We start from the raw sequence: 18,203 nt of genomic DNA on the forward strand, positions 1-18,203 counted from the left end.
ATGGATAATGAGGCACGATGTATGATTATTGTAAGATTCAGCATGCTGACTTTCGGAATACCAGACTTGACTCCCCTTTTCCTCATAAGGACATGAATATCGACCCTACCTTCGTGCATCATGGAGCCCTTGAAGAAAAAATCGAAGAAGATGGCCTCTGGAAGCCACGGAAAACCCAGAATGCAAGGGACACAATCCATTAAACTCCAGCTTTTGACTATCAGCGCCAACCCTTATACTCGTCGTCACCGATAATCCGGATTGTCTTTCCAGCCGGTGTCCCTCGGCTTGACCTCCTAACAGTTCGGACAACACCTTCTTTCATACTGGCCACCTTCACTTTGACGCTGTCACCCCTACTGAACGGCTTCTCCCCTTTGTCTTCCTCCGCCACCTTAGCAGATGAACCGCGTCGGATCTTGTCTTCGCCTTTCGTGTCTGTCAGAGTTCCAACAGAAGATCGTCGACGAGAATATGTAATCGTGGTACGCTGTCTCTTTTTCCCATCTCCTAAACGCTCAGTCGTTGTTTCTTGTTCGAGACCCCGCAGGGAGCGTTGCGAAACTTTCTTCACCAGCTGTCGGTTTTGAGTAGCCGAAGATCCCAGCACTCCTGCCTGTGATAATCTCCTCGAGGTTTGGACCTTTGCTGCTGCGAAAGCAGACTTCACGGATGATGGGACAGCGATCTTCCTCCTCTTGGTTACCGTCTCCACGGCATCTTCAACTACCTGCTGGATCTTCCTCTTTCGACCTGTCGTAATAGGTTTCAACGCTTCTCGGATTTCTTTTGGCTTCGGTCCCAAGACTCGCCTGCATCCTTCCGCGCCACAGCGGCACTCCTGCACGTTCTTAACAGAGTACGGATTAAAATTATAATCATATGTTAATTCTTCACCAGTCATGATGCCGTTGTCTCCTGCAAAGAGCGCCATGCGCGGTTTGCCAGCCACAGTCCACTTGATCATGCGGCAATTAGGCGCACAAGAGTGGTTGACGAAACGAGCGATGGAGCCTCGAGTGGCGTCAAGTATCATGGATTGGTCAAAGTCCATGAGATAGTAACACTAGGATTGGCATTAGATTATAAATAGTGTTGAGTGATGCAACGAAGATAGGCTGTATTACCTCGGCGTCCTTATAGCGCTTGTTCATGCGTTCGTCACACTCGCTTTGTGTGATGATTTCCCCTGTGTATTCGACAATGATCTGATTGGGCTCGAATGTACGGTTGGCTCGTATACCGTAGCCACGATCAGCCGTTTTCATGACCTCGACGCCAATGTTGTATTTGCCTCCCACTTTACATCGTTGCTTTAGAGCGGCGAAGCTACGATTCGTGCAATGCTCGGCGCCTACTTTGCAGTTGCTGTCATCACATTCATAGAGCATGAATCGGTTGAAGCAGTGATCGTCACAGCCAGCTTCTGCGGTGCAGATGCATGTAGAATGTTCCAAATCCTTGGCTTTCTTCCACACGTTGGCAGCGTCGCCAATGAACACATCTGAACCTGTATGTTAGCATCGTTGAGGGCAAAATTCTGCGTAGACTTACTCTTTTGTGTCTTCTTCCATTCGTCTGGTTTTGGCTGGCCCGGTGGCAAGGGTGAAAATAGGTTGAAGGGCAGCTTGAAGTCTCTACCCGTTTCTATTATTTTGTCCCCAAGCCACATTGGCATTGGCATGATTGCACGTTCACCAGCCTCTGGCTGGTTGTTCGAGGTTTTCTTCTCCTTATTCTTAGTTTCGGTAAGCCTAGCATCATCACTCCGGTGCTGTCCCACATAGAGCCCTTGGGCGACCCATGGTTTAGTAGGTTTTTTTGTGACTTCATACCCTCCTTCCCCTGGCTCCGCAGACTGCTTGTTGCTAATCTCAACCTCCAAAAAGCGAGCTCGTTTCCTAGAGGGTCCTTCGAAGCATGGCGTTTCGGGTTCCCTCGGCCTCAAGCTAGGCGTCTTGTTATCCGATTTCGACGCCTGGATTGTCCCCATTCCAGCCTCAACTGTCTCGCGTCCCCTCTTACCCAGCACAGTCGTAGTCTTCTCGATCATACTAGAAGCTCGGTCCAGTATATCCAATCGCATGGACCTCCGCCTCTTGGCGCCGTCCTCATTGCTTGTAGACAGCCTCAAGTTATCACCAGGCATAGCTCCAATCTTCCAATCTTCGTCCAGAGCCTGCACACTCTGTTGCAGAAGCCTCTCACGCGAAGTAATTTCGTCGCCGTCAACCAACGTTTGGCCCGAAATTGTGCACTTTCCCCCATGCGCACCTTGCTTTCGAGCCGAGCGGCTCTGCTTGGCTGATAGTACGTTCTCATTGTAGCTGCCAATGCTGGCTCGTGATCGTGCAGAGCTTCGTTTGTAGTCATCTGCTTTTGCGGAGCCATCTGTGAGTTCGCTGGAAGTATCGGTTAGGCTTGTCGCTGTAGTCAGAGAGGGAGTCGTAGAAGGGTCTTTGGAGTCATTGCGAGCTGCAACGCGGGAGAAGGCCGATTCTATAGACTCTTGACGCGTCATCTTCGTCTGTGCTTGGGTGGGCGTCTTGCCAAGACGTTGTTGAATGAAGGAAAGCATTGTAGCGGGGAGCTTTATGGCACAACGGCCGATAAAGCGATAGTCGAAGGAAATAAACAAAGGCAGGAGCAATCACAGACTGGTAAAGAAGCGGGCAAAACGGTTGAGCATATAACGTGAGCTACAAGAAGAAATAGACCTTGTGCGACAGAAACGTGATGATGATCAGTAGTGAAAGCGTGATGTGTAACAAGTGTTGTTGGAGGTTGGAGGTTGATTTTGCAAAGACAACATAAGAAGCACTCTTGAGCCAATCAATAGTGCCACTACTACCATATAGCATTCCACAACTTAAATGCTCCAAGCAACCTTTATTGATCTGACATTTTCAATTAATGATTGGTTTTCTAATTTCTATTTGATCATTTTCCCTGAGCCAATATTGAGGTACTCCTATAGCCAGACCGCTTGCTCCTTCTTCTCTCAACAACCAATGTGAGTATAAGTACAGTCAAAGCCAGAAAGGATCGCCAAAGCTCAAATATAGCAAGTTGACAATGGGCGTGAAGCAATTGCAGTGTCGATACAGATGTCTCTTCCCTGCATATACGTGCCTTCTCCTCGCCCAGGCTTTTCACTGGTCGATATGGCTCGTTCCACCAACGTCTTGCAGCTCCATTCCTCCGCCTTGTTGGTCTGCCGCGAGAGGTGCTTGCCTCTTACCTCTTCTAGCCCCGAAACGTTGATCTCCTTCTTCATACTTCTGCTTGAAACGGAGATACGTCGGCGGTCTTGGCCTAAGAAGCACAACAACCCAATTCTTGAAAGCGCTAACTTGGGTAAATGGTCGATGGCGATCATTCTTGACAAACTTGTGAGAGTTCAGGTACTCTCTCGTAGTCTCCCCTCGCGCAATCAACCATAAATGATAACCCCAGAGGCATGCAGGATAAGGCGTGGCTAGCAGGCCATATATGAACATGGCGAACGGTATCCTCCACTTGTGGATAGAATCACTGAACGATGTTCTTTGTTCCGTCTGATATCGCAAGCAGTGTCCGAGGCTGGCGAAGGTGAGGAAAATACCAAGGAGGGTGCCTGAGCTCACAAAGGTAAAGAAATACCGATAATTCCTTCGTCCGACACAATTATTAATCCACACACAATGATGGTCCTGTGTTTCTATGCAGCTGTCACATATTCGGCAATGATGACATCGCGGTGGCCGCCAAATATTACATGTCTTACAATACTTTGTGGGGACATCCATGGCGCCATTTGGCGTCCCGGCCGACTTGATCATAGTCCATTTTGTTGTCGGTGGCCCCAACGTGAGTGGGTCATCAGACTTGTCGGAGGGTGGTAAGGGATGGAGGTTTCGAGGCAATATCTTGTAGTTGTCAGACATAGCTTTCGTAAGAGACCCATTCAACGCTCACCCCAGGGTCTGTCACAGATGCATGGACAAAGGACGAAATGCATATGAAGAAAAGATACGCAAAAAAAAACGGCAGTGCTGGTGAGACATGTTGTGAGAGATACGGTCCTCTTAGTCATCATTAGTGAACTCATGGAGAGGTCAGGGCATAAAGTCTACTTACGAGTATACAAGGAAAAGAATAGTGGGTAATACCACAATGATTCCGCTCGCGAGGTTGATAGGTCTATCTCTAGCATTCTGTAACCTTCCTCCCCAGCAAAAGACGGTATTCCCAGAAAAGTATTGGTAGTTGATGCCAGTTTTAGGAGCAGCTTCCGGTAGCTTCTTTGCAAATGTTGGAGAATTGTTTGACGACGAAAGACGTTCGTGGCCTTGCGTTTCCTTTCGCGTAATTGCAGCTCGGTGGAAATTTGCTCGAAAAGACTTTGGTGATCCATTGCCTTGATTATCAATGTCTAGTTGCATTGGTCTCGAGTGCGGCGAGCGGCTTCGAAGCGGTCTTTCACTCTCGCCCTTGATTTGAAGCGTTGCATTTTCGGTAGGACTCGCATTGATCGCAACTCCATCATCTTGCTCCGTAAATTCCGTTCCTCTCGACGGCGGAGGTATGTCGTTGTTGTGTTGAATTTGGGGGCCTTGCTGTGACGTCGCATCCGAGACCATACTATGCCTATTGGTATTGGTGCCTGCCTCGCTGGATCCATCTACGCTCGCTGATGGCGGTCCTACTCTTGCCGGTCGGAAGCCTCGTTGGGCTTGCAAGCGTTGCGAGCTCATAGGTCGAAAGAAAGCATGTGAGGCCAATGAGGGTACATGTGTTCGACTTGTCCGACTAGTCGCACTAGGAGGCCTGCTTGAATTCGTCATGGATCCTCCGGGTCCTTCAAAGGCTCCACCCATTCTCCATGAAGCTATTGTAGTAGGCGAACCCAAACCTCTTCGAGATGGAGGTGCCCGCGTTGAAGGACGAGTTTGCGATGACATGGCCGAGCCTGGGCGATTCGGATCGACCGAAGCCGCTGTATTTGGCCTACCACCAGTGGCTTGCACTTGTTTTTGGAATTCGTTACCATCTTCCGACGCAATATCTGTCATCCGAGACGAGATGATGCTGGGGGCTTGCTGGGGGCCAGAAGTTGGCAGTGGGCTCGGGAAAGAACTGTTGAGTGGGGATTGGGGATAAGAGGGTGAAAGAGAGGGCTCCATTGTGATTGACAGGATTAGCTATCGGAAGGTGTTCTTTGTGAATTCATTTGGGCCCACAGAGCACGTCCAGATGCGGAGGAGAGCCACATGGAATACAGATTCAGGAAAGGAGAAGTGGATGTAAGATTCGAAGCCAAGCGACCAAGGACAGGATGGAATAAAAGGCAATGCAGAAGAAATTGGACAGCTGTAACGGGACCAGCCTGAAAGGACAATTAAAGTAAAGTATGATATATGCGAGCAAGCTGTAAGCCGCTCAATTTTGATTCAATCATGGCCATTTCATCGTCGCAAGCAAGCGGCCTGTCACTAAAGAGCAGCTGCAATTAGCGGACTTAGCGGACTTAGCGGCCACTCTAGCGCTCTTTGAGGATCCTCCCCAACGTCACTTCCACTGCAACATAATAGCTATCTGGTGATCTACCTTACTTCACCTCCGTTACCAAGCAATTTTATTCACCAGAAGGGCTCAAGTCTTGCACCATGTCAGCATCAGCAGGACGTATGGCTGGTAAGGTGGGCCAGGCCGCCGGCAAGATTGCTTCGAAAGCCAACGAAGCCGGTAGTGGGAAAGGAAAAGACAGTGCGTTGCAAAAGGGAGCAAAAAGGGATCCTGAACTATACGTACGCACAAAGACTTCAATGGTTGGGTGTGCATTTGCTGATGCTCGTAGTAGATCCTTCTTACAATCATGACGGGTGCCTTTGGCATGGCTGGTTATCATTTCGGACGCAAACCCACTTCATCTTCCTCCGAAGCCCCGGTTAGCATGGCCGAAGGGACGATGCCTTGGCAAACCACTGCAAAAGGTGACGGCGCCGATGAGCATTTCAAATACCAGTATCATCCGGGTGGAGACAGGAACAAGACGCCCAAGGACGCGCCAAGCGCACTACACAGCGTCATTGTGCCCAACGTGACTATGCCAAAGGTTAGTACTTGGGCATCAAAATCTAGCAGAGGGCTTGAAGACGTTCGTACGGCTAGGAATACGGACTAATCAAGCGAACAGAAACTGCACGATCAATTTAACAAATATGGCAAAGATGGATTCTAGAGGTGTTGAGCTATGAATGTCACCAGAGGGAAATTCTGGGTGTTGACAGGATGTACATAAAAGACAATCAGCCCTGTGATTGTGGCGTTAAGGAGGTCCGACGATAGAACAAACTTTCGAATATGCCTTTTGCATCAAATAATCAAACTTGAAGTCGGTATTCCCAGGCCCGAACTGTTCCTGGCGAACATTGAGCAATAGTAAGTCTAGTCGTATTTCAGCAGCACATCGGAGTCTTAGCTTCGGCCAAGCTGAATAAGACTTCACCAACTCTACTCACCCTACTAATGCAGCTTGATAGCCTGGAAAGTCCCGAGGACGAATAGCAGTAGACGCCCTGTCCAGCCTGATTGTAGAAAAGTATATGCAATGAGGCGACAATCTGGACTTGCCGTGAAAGTTCCCCAAGCCTACACATGTCATTGCAATCTGTCAATGTACGAATATATGCGACCGTATACAACACGGATCCAAAAAAGTATTTTAAGCGACGCGTCCAATGCTATTGTCAGCAATAGCTGGTCAGCTTGCGCACCTCCCTCAGGCTGAACAAGTACCTTTACAGTAAGGCTTTCTGATACACCGACATCAAAAAGCATGTTGCGTTCAGGTCTGATAGAATACATAACATTACATGATCCCAACGATTCACTTGGTGGCCGAAGTGGCCTCGCTCCCTGGTTCCGGCTTCCCACCGTTGTTCTTTTGCAAGGACTTTTCCTTGGCCACATCATCCTCTGGACTTGCTGTAGCCGGAAGTTCTCTCCCGTCGTTCTCCGGGTCATCAGCTGCAGTCTCAGGCTCACGATCCGCAGGATGCGGTGGCGCCGTCCCAGCGTAACTGGGTATCTCGTTGCCGTCAGCATCGATCATTCGTGTTCTGGTTTCGTATCGGGTTTGGAAGTCTACTTTGCCCGCTAGGGCGGCGACTTCTTCTTCGTTTAATAGATTGCCGTCCTGATCTCTGTACTCGACTTTCTCTTCTCGGCGTACAGAGGCTTCCTCTACCGCAGGTTGTGGCGTGACATTTTCTGCAGGTGGTGCCCGTTGTTGCCCACCTGGGGGAGGCACGGCTGGAGCGTCTGTCGGCTGAATATTGCTGCTGGGTTGGACGATATCGTATTGATTGAGCTAAAAGAATTCGTCAGCTATATTCAAATTAATTTCAATCAGGGGCATCGATGCTTACATCGGTGTGGAATGCAGTACAATCAAAGTCCCAAGTCTCAAAGAGCTTGACTTGTTGACAAGAGGTTTGAGTCCAGGGGTTTCCGTACGATAGGGGTGCATAAAGAGTGAATGCAACGATGCTCATGGCCAAGAAAGCCGCAACACCGGTTCTGCCAATGGCAGGATTGTCCCTGACTCCAAATGGGCCTCCTGCCCTGTTCGCTGCGAAATCGTAGACCTGACACGTTGCAAGGATCGCGAAATAGAGTGCCGGGAAGTAATGGTGGAGAAAGAGCTGACGTTGCATCAGATAGAATGGGAAGTAGTGAAGTGCCCAGCCCAGAACCGAAGTACCAATCTCGTAATCAAAGCGCTTGAAGTTGACGTTGTCGTAATCGTGATATCCTCGTTGCCAGCGGAGAATGGATAATCCTTTGAAAACGAAATAGATACCGACGGCAATCGTTGACGACCACCAAATGATAGGGTTGCCTATGAGATAGATCTGGCGATGGTCCTTACCCCAGAAATTGATACCCCGGCGCAGTATTGGCCAGGATGGTGGCCTCGAGTCCCAAGCGTGGGATTCGACCAGGCCAGCGTTCGTTGTCCACATCACCTTTTGGAGTTCCCAGAACTTCCCTAGGAACCCGGGGTTCTTGTAATTGACCTTCTCTGCATCCGCGCCAAGCTTAGGATGTTCATTTTGCTCAACGTACCAAATACTGTTAGGAAGCGTGCCTTGCTTGGCGCAAGTAACTTCCTGTTGATCGAATCCCCAGTCTGGCAGCTTGACCTTGTGGGAGAACAGAGAGCAGCCAGTCATGATGTGGACAAGCTTGAACTTGGTTTCGATAGTGCGAACTTGCTCTTTGGCCAAAGCGCCATCGGACATCGACTTAACAATCTCAACTCTAAAGAGATCATTAGCGTCCCCTTCGAAACCTTCGTACCCATAGGCAGAGACTTCATTTTGCCATTCTGCCTCGCTGACAGGAGGGCGCACGTCGTGTGAGTGCAACCGTCGGTCTGTAATCACGTGATACAGGCGAACAATGCTTCCATCGACAAGGGGCACCGGGTCAATCGTATCCCAGGCTTTGACGCCTTTAGCCTCTTCTCCATCCACACCAAGGGGTTGCGTCTGATTTTCAAGCAGCCAAGCGTTGTTCTCATCCTTGTGTGGATAAAGAGTGATCTGTTGCTGTTTACTACCAGTGGGATACATGTGATTATGTGAATGCAGATATCCTCCATGAGTGTTGTGGTGGCGTATGCTAACTCGGCTGCCCATGATCACGTCCACAGGCACGTCCTGCATTGCCTTGGAGTTCAAAGTGGCCTGGAATTCCGATGACATGAACCCGTCTCCGTCGCCTGGATTGACAAGGCAGAGGAAATGAACACCGAACAGTGCCACGTAGAAAGTTACCGGGATGACGATTAAACAGAAGACCCGGGCAAGGAAATGCTTGAACCACAATCTCTGCCCGGGGTTTTTAGCCATTTCCCAAAGAGTAAAGACCACGTAGTGGCAGAGACTTACCGGCGCAACAGTTTTTGCATCCCCGATCAGAACCCACAGTTGGACAATGGTCAAGCTCCCCACCCAAGCGATTGTGAACAGACCTACCCATTTCACGCTCACCGTGGCGCCAAGCCCGAGACCCGTCGCAACAAGCCAAAACCACCAGCTAGGATCAAAAGCTTTGGAAGGCCCTTGTTCGTGCTGATTTGTGAAGCAAGTCCATGCCAGAGCAGTAAATGCAGTGAAAACGATCAATGGCGAATCGAGGAGGATGAGGCGGGATTGGGTGAGTAGCCCATTCTCTTGCAATATTATCAGCGTCTGGGAATTGAGTGCCGTTGAATAGTCATACCAAAGATGATCATTCCTGCACCCAGCGTAGCAGTCATGGTTCGACACCCAGCAGCCTTCAATGTCAAGAAGATCATAGGAACAGTCATTACACCCATAACGGCCGGCAATAATCTCATCGCCACATATGGAACACCAGGCTCGAGATAATCTTTTCCGATATCCTTGAAATCAAATTCTCCATCAAAGCCAGCCAGATAGCCCGCGAGTGTCAAGAGTAACTTCGCCAGCGGTGGGTGAACGTCCATGAAAAATCTTCCTTTGATGTACTTTGAAGCAAAGCCTCCAAAGCTGCGCTTGCAATTAGCTCTCCAGATCCATGACTGTCTAGGGCCGCATTGGCAACTTACTGAACCTCGTCAAAAACGACGCTGCTTGGTTGGTATATTCTGAAGAGACGCACAACTGCTGCAATAATTGTGAGAACGCCCAAGAGCTGCAGATCGGAGGCTGGTAACATGAAGATGTCATTGTCAGTGACCCCGTGGGAGCTGTAGTCGGTGGGCTTTGCTATTGCTGACTTGGCTGTGCCATTGGGGGTTTGAATGACTTGCTTATCCTCAGAGCGAGTGCGGGACGCACTTTTTGGAGCCATAACAGCGGAGGTAAGTGTCTTGTACTTTAAGCCGCAGTGGTATGCGAAACTTTTATGCGCAGGTCAAGGATCAAAAGTTGAGCTACCTAGCCTCTTGTCTTCAGTGCAAAGACACAAAAAGGTGAAAATTTGAACTCAAGGAGTGTGAGAAAGTATCAGAAGGCCGGCATGTTTGCCCTTCGAGAAGAAATTGGAGTCTGCTGGAAGCGAAATGTGCAGTGAGGAAGGAAAGAGATGCTTTGCTTAGAAGCACATGGTTTTTCAGGCCACGTCCACAGAGCTGATCAGCACCAGCCCTAAATCACCAAAATCAAATTACCCTTACGAGCTCCGCGCATTGAACAAGCGCTAGTTGAAACTTTGAAACTTAGCTCCAACCTCCGAGATGCTGTGAGCCTGTGACATCGTCCGCGTCCATACCTCTAGTCTCTAAACGCACTTATCTCCATGCTCAAGCAAAAGTCTACCTCCACGACTACACTTGGTCAGCAGTCACTCCGAGGAAGCAAGCTATCCTGGCGTCCATAAACTGTGCAGCGCAGAAAGTGAGGTAGATTTGGAAGTGTCCGAGAATGAGGAGGTGAAGCCTGCCAGAAGAAGTGTGACATCCAGGATTCTGACACCAGATGGCTCCTTCAGCGACCGCCGTTGGTAGTCCGGTAACCCTCGCTCTTCCAGATGAAGTGAGCAAACCACCTGCAGGAGTTGTCCTGCCGCCAAGAGACATCCGAGCTATCGTTGAGAAGACCGCTGGGTACGTCGCCCGAAATGGGCCCGCTTTCGAGGATCGTATCCGAGAGAAGGAAAAACACAACCCAAAGTTCTCTTTTTTGAGTGCCAAGGATGCATACTTCCCCTTTTACGCATGGCGGCTTGAAGAGGTCAGGGAGGGAAGAGGTACAGCGGTGTCAGCAGGTAGAGCTGGTGAGGCTGTCCCGGCCCAAGAACCAGAGAAACCCAAGGGTCCAGCAGCGCCGCCAGACTTCCACTTCTCTGCCCGAATGCCCAACATCAGTGCGCAGGATCTTGACGTTGTCCGCTTGACCGCGCTCTTTGTGGCTAAAAATGGGCGATCGTTCATGACTACACTATCCCAGAAAGAAACAAGGAATTACCAATTCGATTTTCTACGACCTCAACACTCCCTCTACCAATTCTTCAGCCGTCTGGTGGATCAGTATACACTATTGTTGCAATCCGCTAGCGCCGACGGAGAAAAAGCCAAGAAAGCTCGGATGCTTGATTTGGAACATAACGCAAATGATAAATTCAACATTCTTGGGCGGGCGAGGCAGCGAGCAGAATGGGTGAGATTTCAAGAAGAGCAGAAGCAGAAGAAGGAAGAAGAGGCAGAAAAGGAGAAATTGGAGTATGCTCAAATCGATTGGCACGATTTTGTGGTAGTCGAGACAGTCCTCTTCGAAGATGCAGACGAGCAAGCAGACCTCCCTCCTCCCACATCTCTCAATGACCTTCAATCTGCCTCTTTGGAGCAAAAAGGAGCCATGTCATTACAACCACACGATCGCCGCATCGAGGAAGCTATGCCCACGGATGAAGACTATAGCCTTTTCTACAATCAACAACAGCCCTACCAACAACAACAACCATACGCCATGCCACCCCCAGCTTTTAATTCTTACGAGACACAACAACCACAAGCCATGGACTATCAGTTCACGGCCCCCATATCTGTCCCGGCTCACCAAGATGAAGAAGAGCTTGCCATCGCCGAACGAACGCAAGACCGGGAAGCTGCTCAGGCAGCACAGGCAGCAGCTAAAGGCGGCGCGGGCCAACCCATGCGGATCAGGAATGATTACGTTCCACGCGCCCAAGCAAAGAGGCAAAATTTGCAGATGGCATTATGTCCAAATTGCAAGCAGCAGATTCCATATGACGAGCTGGATCACCACATGAAGAGTAAGTCTCCGGTTCTTACGTCCCCGCATTCCCATTCTCCCTCTCTATCCGTTCTCCAGAATAGATACGAACAAATGCTGACACACATTCGCAGTCGAGCTCCTCGATCCTCGCTGGAAGGAGCAACGTCAAAAATCCGATCTCCGCGCTTCAACAACCAATCTCTCAATTTCCGATGTAGCCGCCAACCTCAAGCGCCTCGCTTCCCAACGCAGTGACGTCTTCGATGGTGTGACTGGCCAGCCAGTCATCAGCGAAGAGGAGGCTGCGAGGAGGAAGAGGGCGGCTTTGAGCTATGATGGGCAATTGGACAAGGGCAAAGAAATGCAGGTTATGAATATTGAGGAGCAAATTCGACGCATCCACGAGAAGAACAAAGCGTAGAGATTTCGACATATCGATGTCAGGTGCAAATTTTGAGTGCTTGCTAGAAGACAAGGCAAAGGGTTTTGTCAGGGTAAAGACTTGAAGCGGTCTTCGTGCATGCTATAACCCTTTTACCACTGCTTCACTTCGAAGTCGAAGCCTAGTTAGGTCGGATAGTAATTATTTCCAGCTTGGTCGTCTATGAAAAATACATCAACGCTTCAGATTATAGTTACAATCAGAGCATTCATGCCTCGTTGCTCCATCATGCTCATGCCTCGCCACCGCATATGCACTTTTACCCACGAAACCGGTTCTTATCTATCGCCCTCTGCGGGAGTCTTCCAGACACCAAAAACTCACTGCCTCCGAGCTGCTATATTGACAAGAGAAAGTCAATCGTCAAACGTTTAAACATCGGCCCCACTCTGTTGGGAAGCCGATACGATGATCCAAGAGAACCAGACCTCAAAAAGTAGGTCGTGAAAACACCTTACCAGCGTTCATGAACATGAGACGCGTGTGCCGCGAAGCGAACAGGATTGTGTGGCAAGCCTTTCAAAAGTCGAAAGAGCCCGGGATAGTACCGCATGTACCTCTCTCAAGCTGAGACATGCTGACAGACGGCTCCGATGCTTGAGGTCTGACTGCTGGAGACGGCGATCTACCTGTGACAGGTGATCTGCTCTTGATGGAATCCTGCAGGCTCGTCTGAAGCTGTCTGGAAGCTCCATCTTCCGATGTACCCCGTTCAAACATTGCTGCCCTCCTCGCAACAGATCCTCTACCGGTGCTTTCTGTACGACTCATACCTCGTGGGCGTGTCGATGTCCTGCTCAAAGAGGGACGATTGCCGTTTGTCTGTACTGGATCATTTCCGTCGAATGGCAAACTAGGCGTTATATCTTTGGGCGGCGGTATGGCATGCTCCGACTTGTGATTCTGTACCCAAGATGGGGGAGAAGCGGGCTTGGTGTCCGCCAGCGCGGGTAACGACTGCTCAAGTGTCGTCTCCTGCACCGGCTGTGATGATTTCTCCAGTTTGGTATCGTGACTGCTCAAACTGGTTTGCGAATCCGCAAAATTAGGACTTGGCTTCTCGTCTTCTGTAGAGCTCCGGGGCGTATCTTCCCGGGCACGCAAAAAGGCCGGTACGACACCACCACCAATCCTCGACCAAAACATCCGCTCTCGGAGTCGAACACTCTCTTCCCAGGCAATGGCTTCTGCTTCCGCTCCGTCTGTTCGCCAATAACCGTCCTTTACCATTCTCAAAAAGCCGAGGAAGTCGCATGTTGCCCGCACGCGGGTGAGGCAATACTTGCACAAAGGATAACGTTGCGCACTTTCGCTTTCGCTAGTCCGGAAACGATGCGTTCTGGCTTGCTTTTCGCCTCGCCCTTGTTCCCCACAGAGAGCACACGGAGGATGATATAGTCTTGCCGCTGGTGGAGTTGGTTCGACTATAAGTTTCCCTTCACACATGCTATTGATAACGGTTCGTCTAGCAAGCCAAGACAACCCAGGCGATAGGTCCAGACGTAGCGTAGGCTCAATATCTTCCGTAAGCGCACGCTTATAGAACGAGGTCTCTTTGAGTGGCGTCCCACTGACTGGTGCATCACGAGAAGAGAAGCTGGAGTTGGTAGACGCCGGAAGGTTTGGAGTGCTCGGTGAAGAGTGGTGGATATTGGAGGCAGAGAGTGATGATGTGGAGCCATTCGATGGCATACGGTCGGGAACTTGAGACTGCTCGCGGTTGGTCAGATTGCCTAGGCCAAGCCCGTTCAGACTACCATAGTTGCCGCTCGTGACACGGCTTGAAGGCTGAGATTTCCGAGACATTGCGAGGAGTGCATGGAAGTCCTCGTATGCTTGCAGGTCCAGTCGTAGGACAGGTTGTAATAGATGCGTAAAACTCATGGGAGGCGCTGGCGGGATCTCGTCTCTTCCCGGGTTGGTAGGCGAGAGGTTCAGGGCATCGAAGACTTTACTCATTTGATCTTGGTTGTCGGGTGCCGGAGTCGATGGTGCAGTTGAGGCGTTGGTGCTAGCCTCCAAATCAGTGCGATGGACCGTCATATCCTGCATGGAGATCTTCAATTCCGCGAGCTGTTCTTGATGTGACGCAAGAAGGAGCTCGGCATCGTTCAATTGGGCTTGGAGCTGTTCATTTCGTCGCTCGAGGGGCTCTCTCTCTTTACGAGCGTCTTTTCGTGCAGCTGAAACCATCTATCCGATCTCAGTAATGGTGCATTCGAGCAACAGGGAGCCCTAGCCTACCTTGTTGGCTTCCTCGAATAACTCAGTCGTCAAACTCTCCAATTCCTGTTCGATACCCATCTTGTCGTTTTCAGCTTTCGCTCTTTGCCTTCTCTCATCTGCCAAACTGGTCTTTAGCCTCAGAATCTCGGCCTCCACATCAGTTTGCCGGACGAGAATTCCATTAGCTACTAAGGATTTGTGTTCTTGGACCAAAGGTTCAAGCTGTCGTACACGCTCTTGGGCTGAGTCCAATCCATGCCGCGTCGCATTGAGGCTATCCTCAAGATCTGTTTGGTGGTTTATGGCGTGTATGAGCTTGTTACTTAGCGCAGCAACCTCATTGCTCAGCTCTGGGTGATGTGGCGATACTGAATTGCTCCTCGACAGCTCTGGAGAAGTAAGAGGGCTTCGAGGATCGGGAAGCGTACTGAGGGTCTCCTCGGATTGTGACTGCTGGGCTAGCAGCTCCGGTGCCATTGCAACGGTAGCCATGTTGATTCAAGGTATTCGACAACAGTCTGCAGGATATCTTCAAGTTGACTCTACGCCCCTTCGACTAGCGTCTTCCGGGGAACAGTGTCATGCGGAAAGAGTAAGCGAGCAGCTCTCTCGCTCTATACTCGGCCGAAGGTGTCGCATGCGATGCTTGCACCTGAATTCGATGAGTCTTGGCGACTGTTCGTGAGTTTAGGATGTGGTAAGGCTTGTTCCAAGGTCAATATTAAAATAAAAGGGTGTTCATGCAATCGTCGTCACATCCATAGTTGGCCAGGCGGCGAGGGTACCAGTATGGGGAGAAGATGGGAGAGGGCAGGACAGAGCTACAAGTGTCACCTCTTCGACATGACGGTTTTTCAAGTATTATAGACCAAGTATTATTCGTGTGAGGAGGAGGACGATGTGGATGTGGTGAGAGGAGGAGGGCGAGGGTGAGGAGCGATGGTGATGGAAGAGATCAGCCGTATGATTTCCTGGGAAAAGCAGCCTTTCCAAAAGCCGTTAAAGCCATCGATCAACTCCCGGGTCCGCAAGTCCGCATGCACGCCATGATTTACTACTACGTACGTACTCTACATCTTTTGTTTCAACAAATGGCTTACTGCATGTCACCGAAGTCGCAAATGCAAACACGTCACATTAATAAAAGGGGCGGCAAGCCTGTGCTTGCGTTTCCGATCGAAGGCCAAGTCCTAAAGCACACATGGAGAGCAGCAGAGCCTTAATCTTCAGGGGTAATTTTCCAGTAGTCCTAAAAATGGTGGAGCTCAGACTTTCGGTTTCCAGGGCTGCAGGGCACATGTCAGATTACTTTAGCCGCCCGAGTCACATCCTCTCCTCGCCATAGTGCTCGTTACCTTTGTTCCGAAACATTCCCCTCAATAGAACTCCGCTCTAACTGCACTGCGAAAGTAGTTTTGGTAACTACGGAGTACTCGTAGAATAATTGCTCGCTCCTTCATTATTAAGGCAACGAGCACACATACGGTAGATGTCTGACGCGATTGTAACGTATCTACTTATAAGCGGCAAGATCCCGCTGGCTTGCTTGGCAACGTCTGTGAGGTAAATGAGGGAACGTTCATTTCCACTACACACTCATTGATAAAATGCAGTCCAACAATCTTTCAAGACGCTCCAAATGGCTTCGAGAAAGCTCTTCGCCCTTCCCGCCCTCATCCGAGTCACAATTGCGCGCTCTTCAAGACCATTCTCGGTGCTGAATAGACCACCGCCAAGATATGAAGGTCACGTCCCTCTCAACGCCTTTGAACGAGTCACGCTTGCAGCAGGTTCAGCAGTGATGTCTCTAATGAATCCCCGACGCGGAGGTATGTTCGCTATACCAGCTCCATACTAGTAGACGCTGATCCTACACGAAGACTTGATCGCGGCACTCGGAGAAACGACTGCGACACCCTTCTTTATTTACCGTCTTCGAGACGCAATGCTCTCCAACCCAACCGGCAGACGAATCCTTCGTGACCGCCCGAGGATAACATCTAAAACCATGTCAGTGACGAAGCTGCGTGCTTTGCCGGAGAACGGCGTAGGGCGCGCGTATGTTAGCTGGCTGGATCGAGAGGGTGTTAGCCCAGACACCAGGAACAGCGTCAAGTATATCGACGACGAAGAATGCGCATACGTCATGCAAAGGTATCGCGAGTGTCATGACTTTTATCATGCTCTCACTGGCTTGCCTGTCTTCGTTGAAGGCGAAGTGGCGCTCAAGGCATTCGAATTTGCCAATACCCTCTTGCCTATGACAGGCCTCAGCGTCTTTGCTATCACGAGAATGAAGCCGGCCGAACGCATAAGGTTTTGGAATACCTACCTCCCTTGGGCAGTCAGCAACGGGTTGAGGAGCAAAGACATAATTAATGTGTACTGGGAAGAAGAGCTGGAAAGAGATGTAGACGACCTTAGAAATGAGTTGGGAATCAAGAGACCGCCAGACTTGAGAGACACAAGGAGGTCGCTCAGAGAGCACAAAGGGGTCGCAAGAGAGAAGAGAGATATGATGGGTGGCTTGAGGGCAGATTAGCGCCATGCAGTACTATCCTTACAAACCTGTGCTGCTACCATATGGCTTCATTCGCTATCAATCCGTGATCCATGCCTGTATATGCCCCTAACGCCTTTGACGCACTTTAAGTCCACTATAGACGTGTCTGCCTCTGCAGCTAGAGATCCAACAGATCGTCATCGTCGTCCCAGTCTTTCCTTCTGGTAATTACAACTCTTCCCCCGCCACCTCCTCCACCCTTCTCTGCATTCTCCGTCATCGCGCCTAACAACTCCTTCAATTGTTCTTCCGTTACTTTGTTTCTAAGTTGTCCCGACCTCGCGAGCATGATAAGTCTATTCTCCACATCTGTGGCTCGAGACTCTTTGACAAGGCGAATGCGGCCGAGGCGATCAGCGGCTTCGGGTGAGAGGACTTGAGAGAGAATCGATGTGCGAGCGTCAGCTTCTTGCTGTCTATGGTAGTACTTCAGCTGGGCCTGTTCATCTGTGCAGAGAATCAGTGGACTCGGCGCACTTCCGCTGATCTTCCCCACCCCCTCCCCCAGACGCTCCGCCCTGTTGCTGCTGTTGAAGTTGCGCAAGGCGCCCTTTCCTTATCTACTAGAAAGTCAGAAATGTGTACCACAGCCCATCTACTCCCGAGTGAATTCGTACCTCTTCGAGATCTGCATCAGACATAATTGGTTCTACTTTTGTTGACTCAAGCCTCATTGCACAACGTGCGAGAAGTATTTGCCGGAGTTTTAGCGTATGCACAAAGGTCCGGAATCCTTGGCGCTGAGAAAATCGCACACACCCCATCAAGAATAGTGTGTGTGTGTATGTGACTCCATTTTTATACTTAGGGCCCCTTCGGTAACCACATATTTTCAAAATATGCCAACATATTTTCAAATTAGCGTACTATATATATACGATTACGTTCGATAATTATATTTTTACTTATTATATTATATTACGTATTAAAAGTATATAAATTATAGATTAATCTATAATTTAATATTTAATATACGCTAAGTATATAGAAATAATAAATATTTATAATTATAATAGCGATATTTTATAACTATAATAGCTATATTTTAATTATAAATAACTCTCTATTTAAAGAGATAGCTATAAGTATTATTCTTACTATTATTTAATATTATTCTTCTTATTATAATAGAAGATAAGATAACGACGAGAATAATAGAAGTATTAATAATAATTAAAGTATATATAGTAATAGTAGATATATTAGCTTTAAGACTATT

The 18,203-nt window shown here is 49.4% G+C and overlaps 8 protein-coding genes across 8 annotated transcripts; 3 read left to right on the forward strand and 5 right to left on the reverse strand.

The window, feature by feature from the left end:
• Positions 1–220: 220 nt before the first annotated feature.
• Positions 221–2,578, reverse strand: HO173_008226 (uncharacterized protein; the record flags this gene model as incomplete). The annotated part of the gene is made up of 3 exons (XM_037310126.1): positions 221–1,066; positions 1,128–1,504; positions 1,555–2,578. The coding sequence occupies 3 exons, from the start codon at positions 2,576–2,578 to the stop codon at positions 221–223; spliced, it is 2,247 nt and encodes a 748-aa protein (XP_037163086.1).
• Positions 2,579–3,152: 574 nt separating this feature from the next.
• HO173_008227 (uncharacterized protein) lies at positions 3,153–5,165 on the reverse strand (the record flags this gene model as incomplete). The annotated part of the gene is made up of 2 exons (XM_037310127.1): positions 3,153–3,651; positions 4,120–5,165. 2 exons carry the CDS (start codon positions 5,163–5,165, stop codon positions 3,153–3,155), a joined length of 1,545 nt encoding a protein of 514 aa, XP_037163087.1.
• A 483-nt stretch (positions 5,166–5,648) lies between these two features.
• HO173_008228 (uncharacterized protein) lies at positions 5,649–6,223 on the forward strand (the record flags this gene model as incomplete). Its single annotated transcript, XM_037310128.1, has 3 exons — positions 5,649–5,789; positions 5,843–6,097; positions 6,179–6,223. The coding sequence occupies 3 exons, from the start codon at positions 5,649–5,651 to the stop codon at positions 6,221–6,223; spliced, it is 441 nt and encodes a 146-aa protein (XP_037163088.1).
• A 648-nt stretch (positions 6,224–6,871) lies between these two features.
• Positions 6,872–9,867, reverse strand: HO173_008229 (uncharacterized protein; the record flags this gene model as incomplete). Its single annotated transcript, XM_037310129.1, has 5 exons — positions 6,872–7,354; positions 7,413–8,879; positions 8,940–9,223; positions 9,274–9,563; positions 9,623–9,867. 5 exons carry the CDS (start codon positions 9,865–9,867, stop codon positions 6,872–6,874), a joined length of 2,769 nt encoding a protein of 922 aa, XP_037163089.1.
• Positions 9,868–10,493: 626 nt separating this feature from the next.
• HO173_008230 (uncharacterized protein) lies at positions 10,494–12,174 on the forward strand (the record flags this gene model as incomplete). Its single annotated transcript, XM_037310130.1, has 2 exons — positions 10,494–11,790; positions 11,885–12,174. The coding sequence occupies 2 exons, from the start codon at positions 10,494–10,496 to the stop codon at positions 12,172–12,174; spliced, it is 1,587 nt and encodes a 528-aa protein (XP_037163090.1).
• Positions 12,175–12,714: 540 nt separating this feature from the next.
• HO173_008231 (uncharacterized protein) lies at positions 12,715–14,913 on the reverse strand (the record flags this gene model as incomplete). Its single annotated transcript, XM_037310131.1, has 2 exons — positions 12,715–14,388; positions 14,440–14,913. 2 exons carry the CDS (start codon positions 14,911–14,913, stop codon positions 12,715–12,717), a joined length of 2,148 nt encoding a protein of 715 aa, XP_037163091.1.
• A 1,147-nt stretch (positions 14,914–16,060) lies between these two features.
• HO173_008232 (uncharacterized protein) lies at positions 16,061–16,963 on the forward strand (the record flags this gene model as incomplete). Its single annotated transcript, XM_037310132.1, has 2 exons — positions 16,061–16,250; positions 16,302–16,963. 2 exons carry the CDS (start codon positions 16,061–16,063, stop codon positions 16,961–16,963), a joined length of 852 nt encoding a protein of 283 aa, XP_037163092.1.
• A 139-nt stretch (positions 16,964–17,102) lies between these two features.
• HO173_008233 (uncharacterized protein) lies at positions 17,103–17,625 on the reverse strand (the record flags this gene model as incomplete). The annotated part of the gene is made up of 3 exons (XM_037310133.1): positions 17,103–17,400; positions 17,462–17,544; positions 17,602–17,625. The coding sequence occupies 3 exons, from the start codon at positions 17,623–17,625 to the stop codon at positions 17,103–17,105; spliced, it is 405 nt and encodes a 134-aa protein (XP_037163093.1).
• Between the last annotated feature and the right edge of the window lie 578 nt (positions 17,626–18,203).

Source organism: Letharia columbiana (assembly GCF_014066305.1).
Source record: "Letharia columbiana isolate WasteWater2 chromosome Unknown Sc0000028_s0, whole genome shotgun sequence".
Lineage (NCBI taxonomy): Eukaryota > Fungi > Ascomycota > Lecanoromycetes > Lecanorales > Parmeliaceae > Letharia > Letharia columbiana.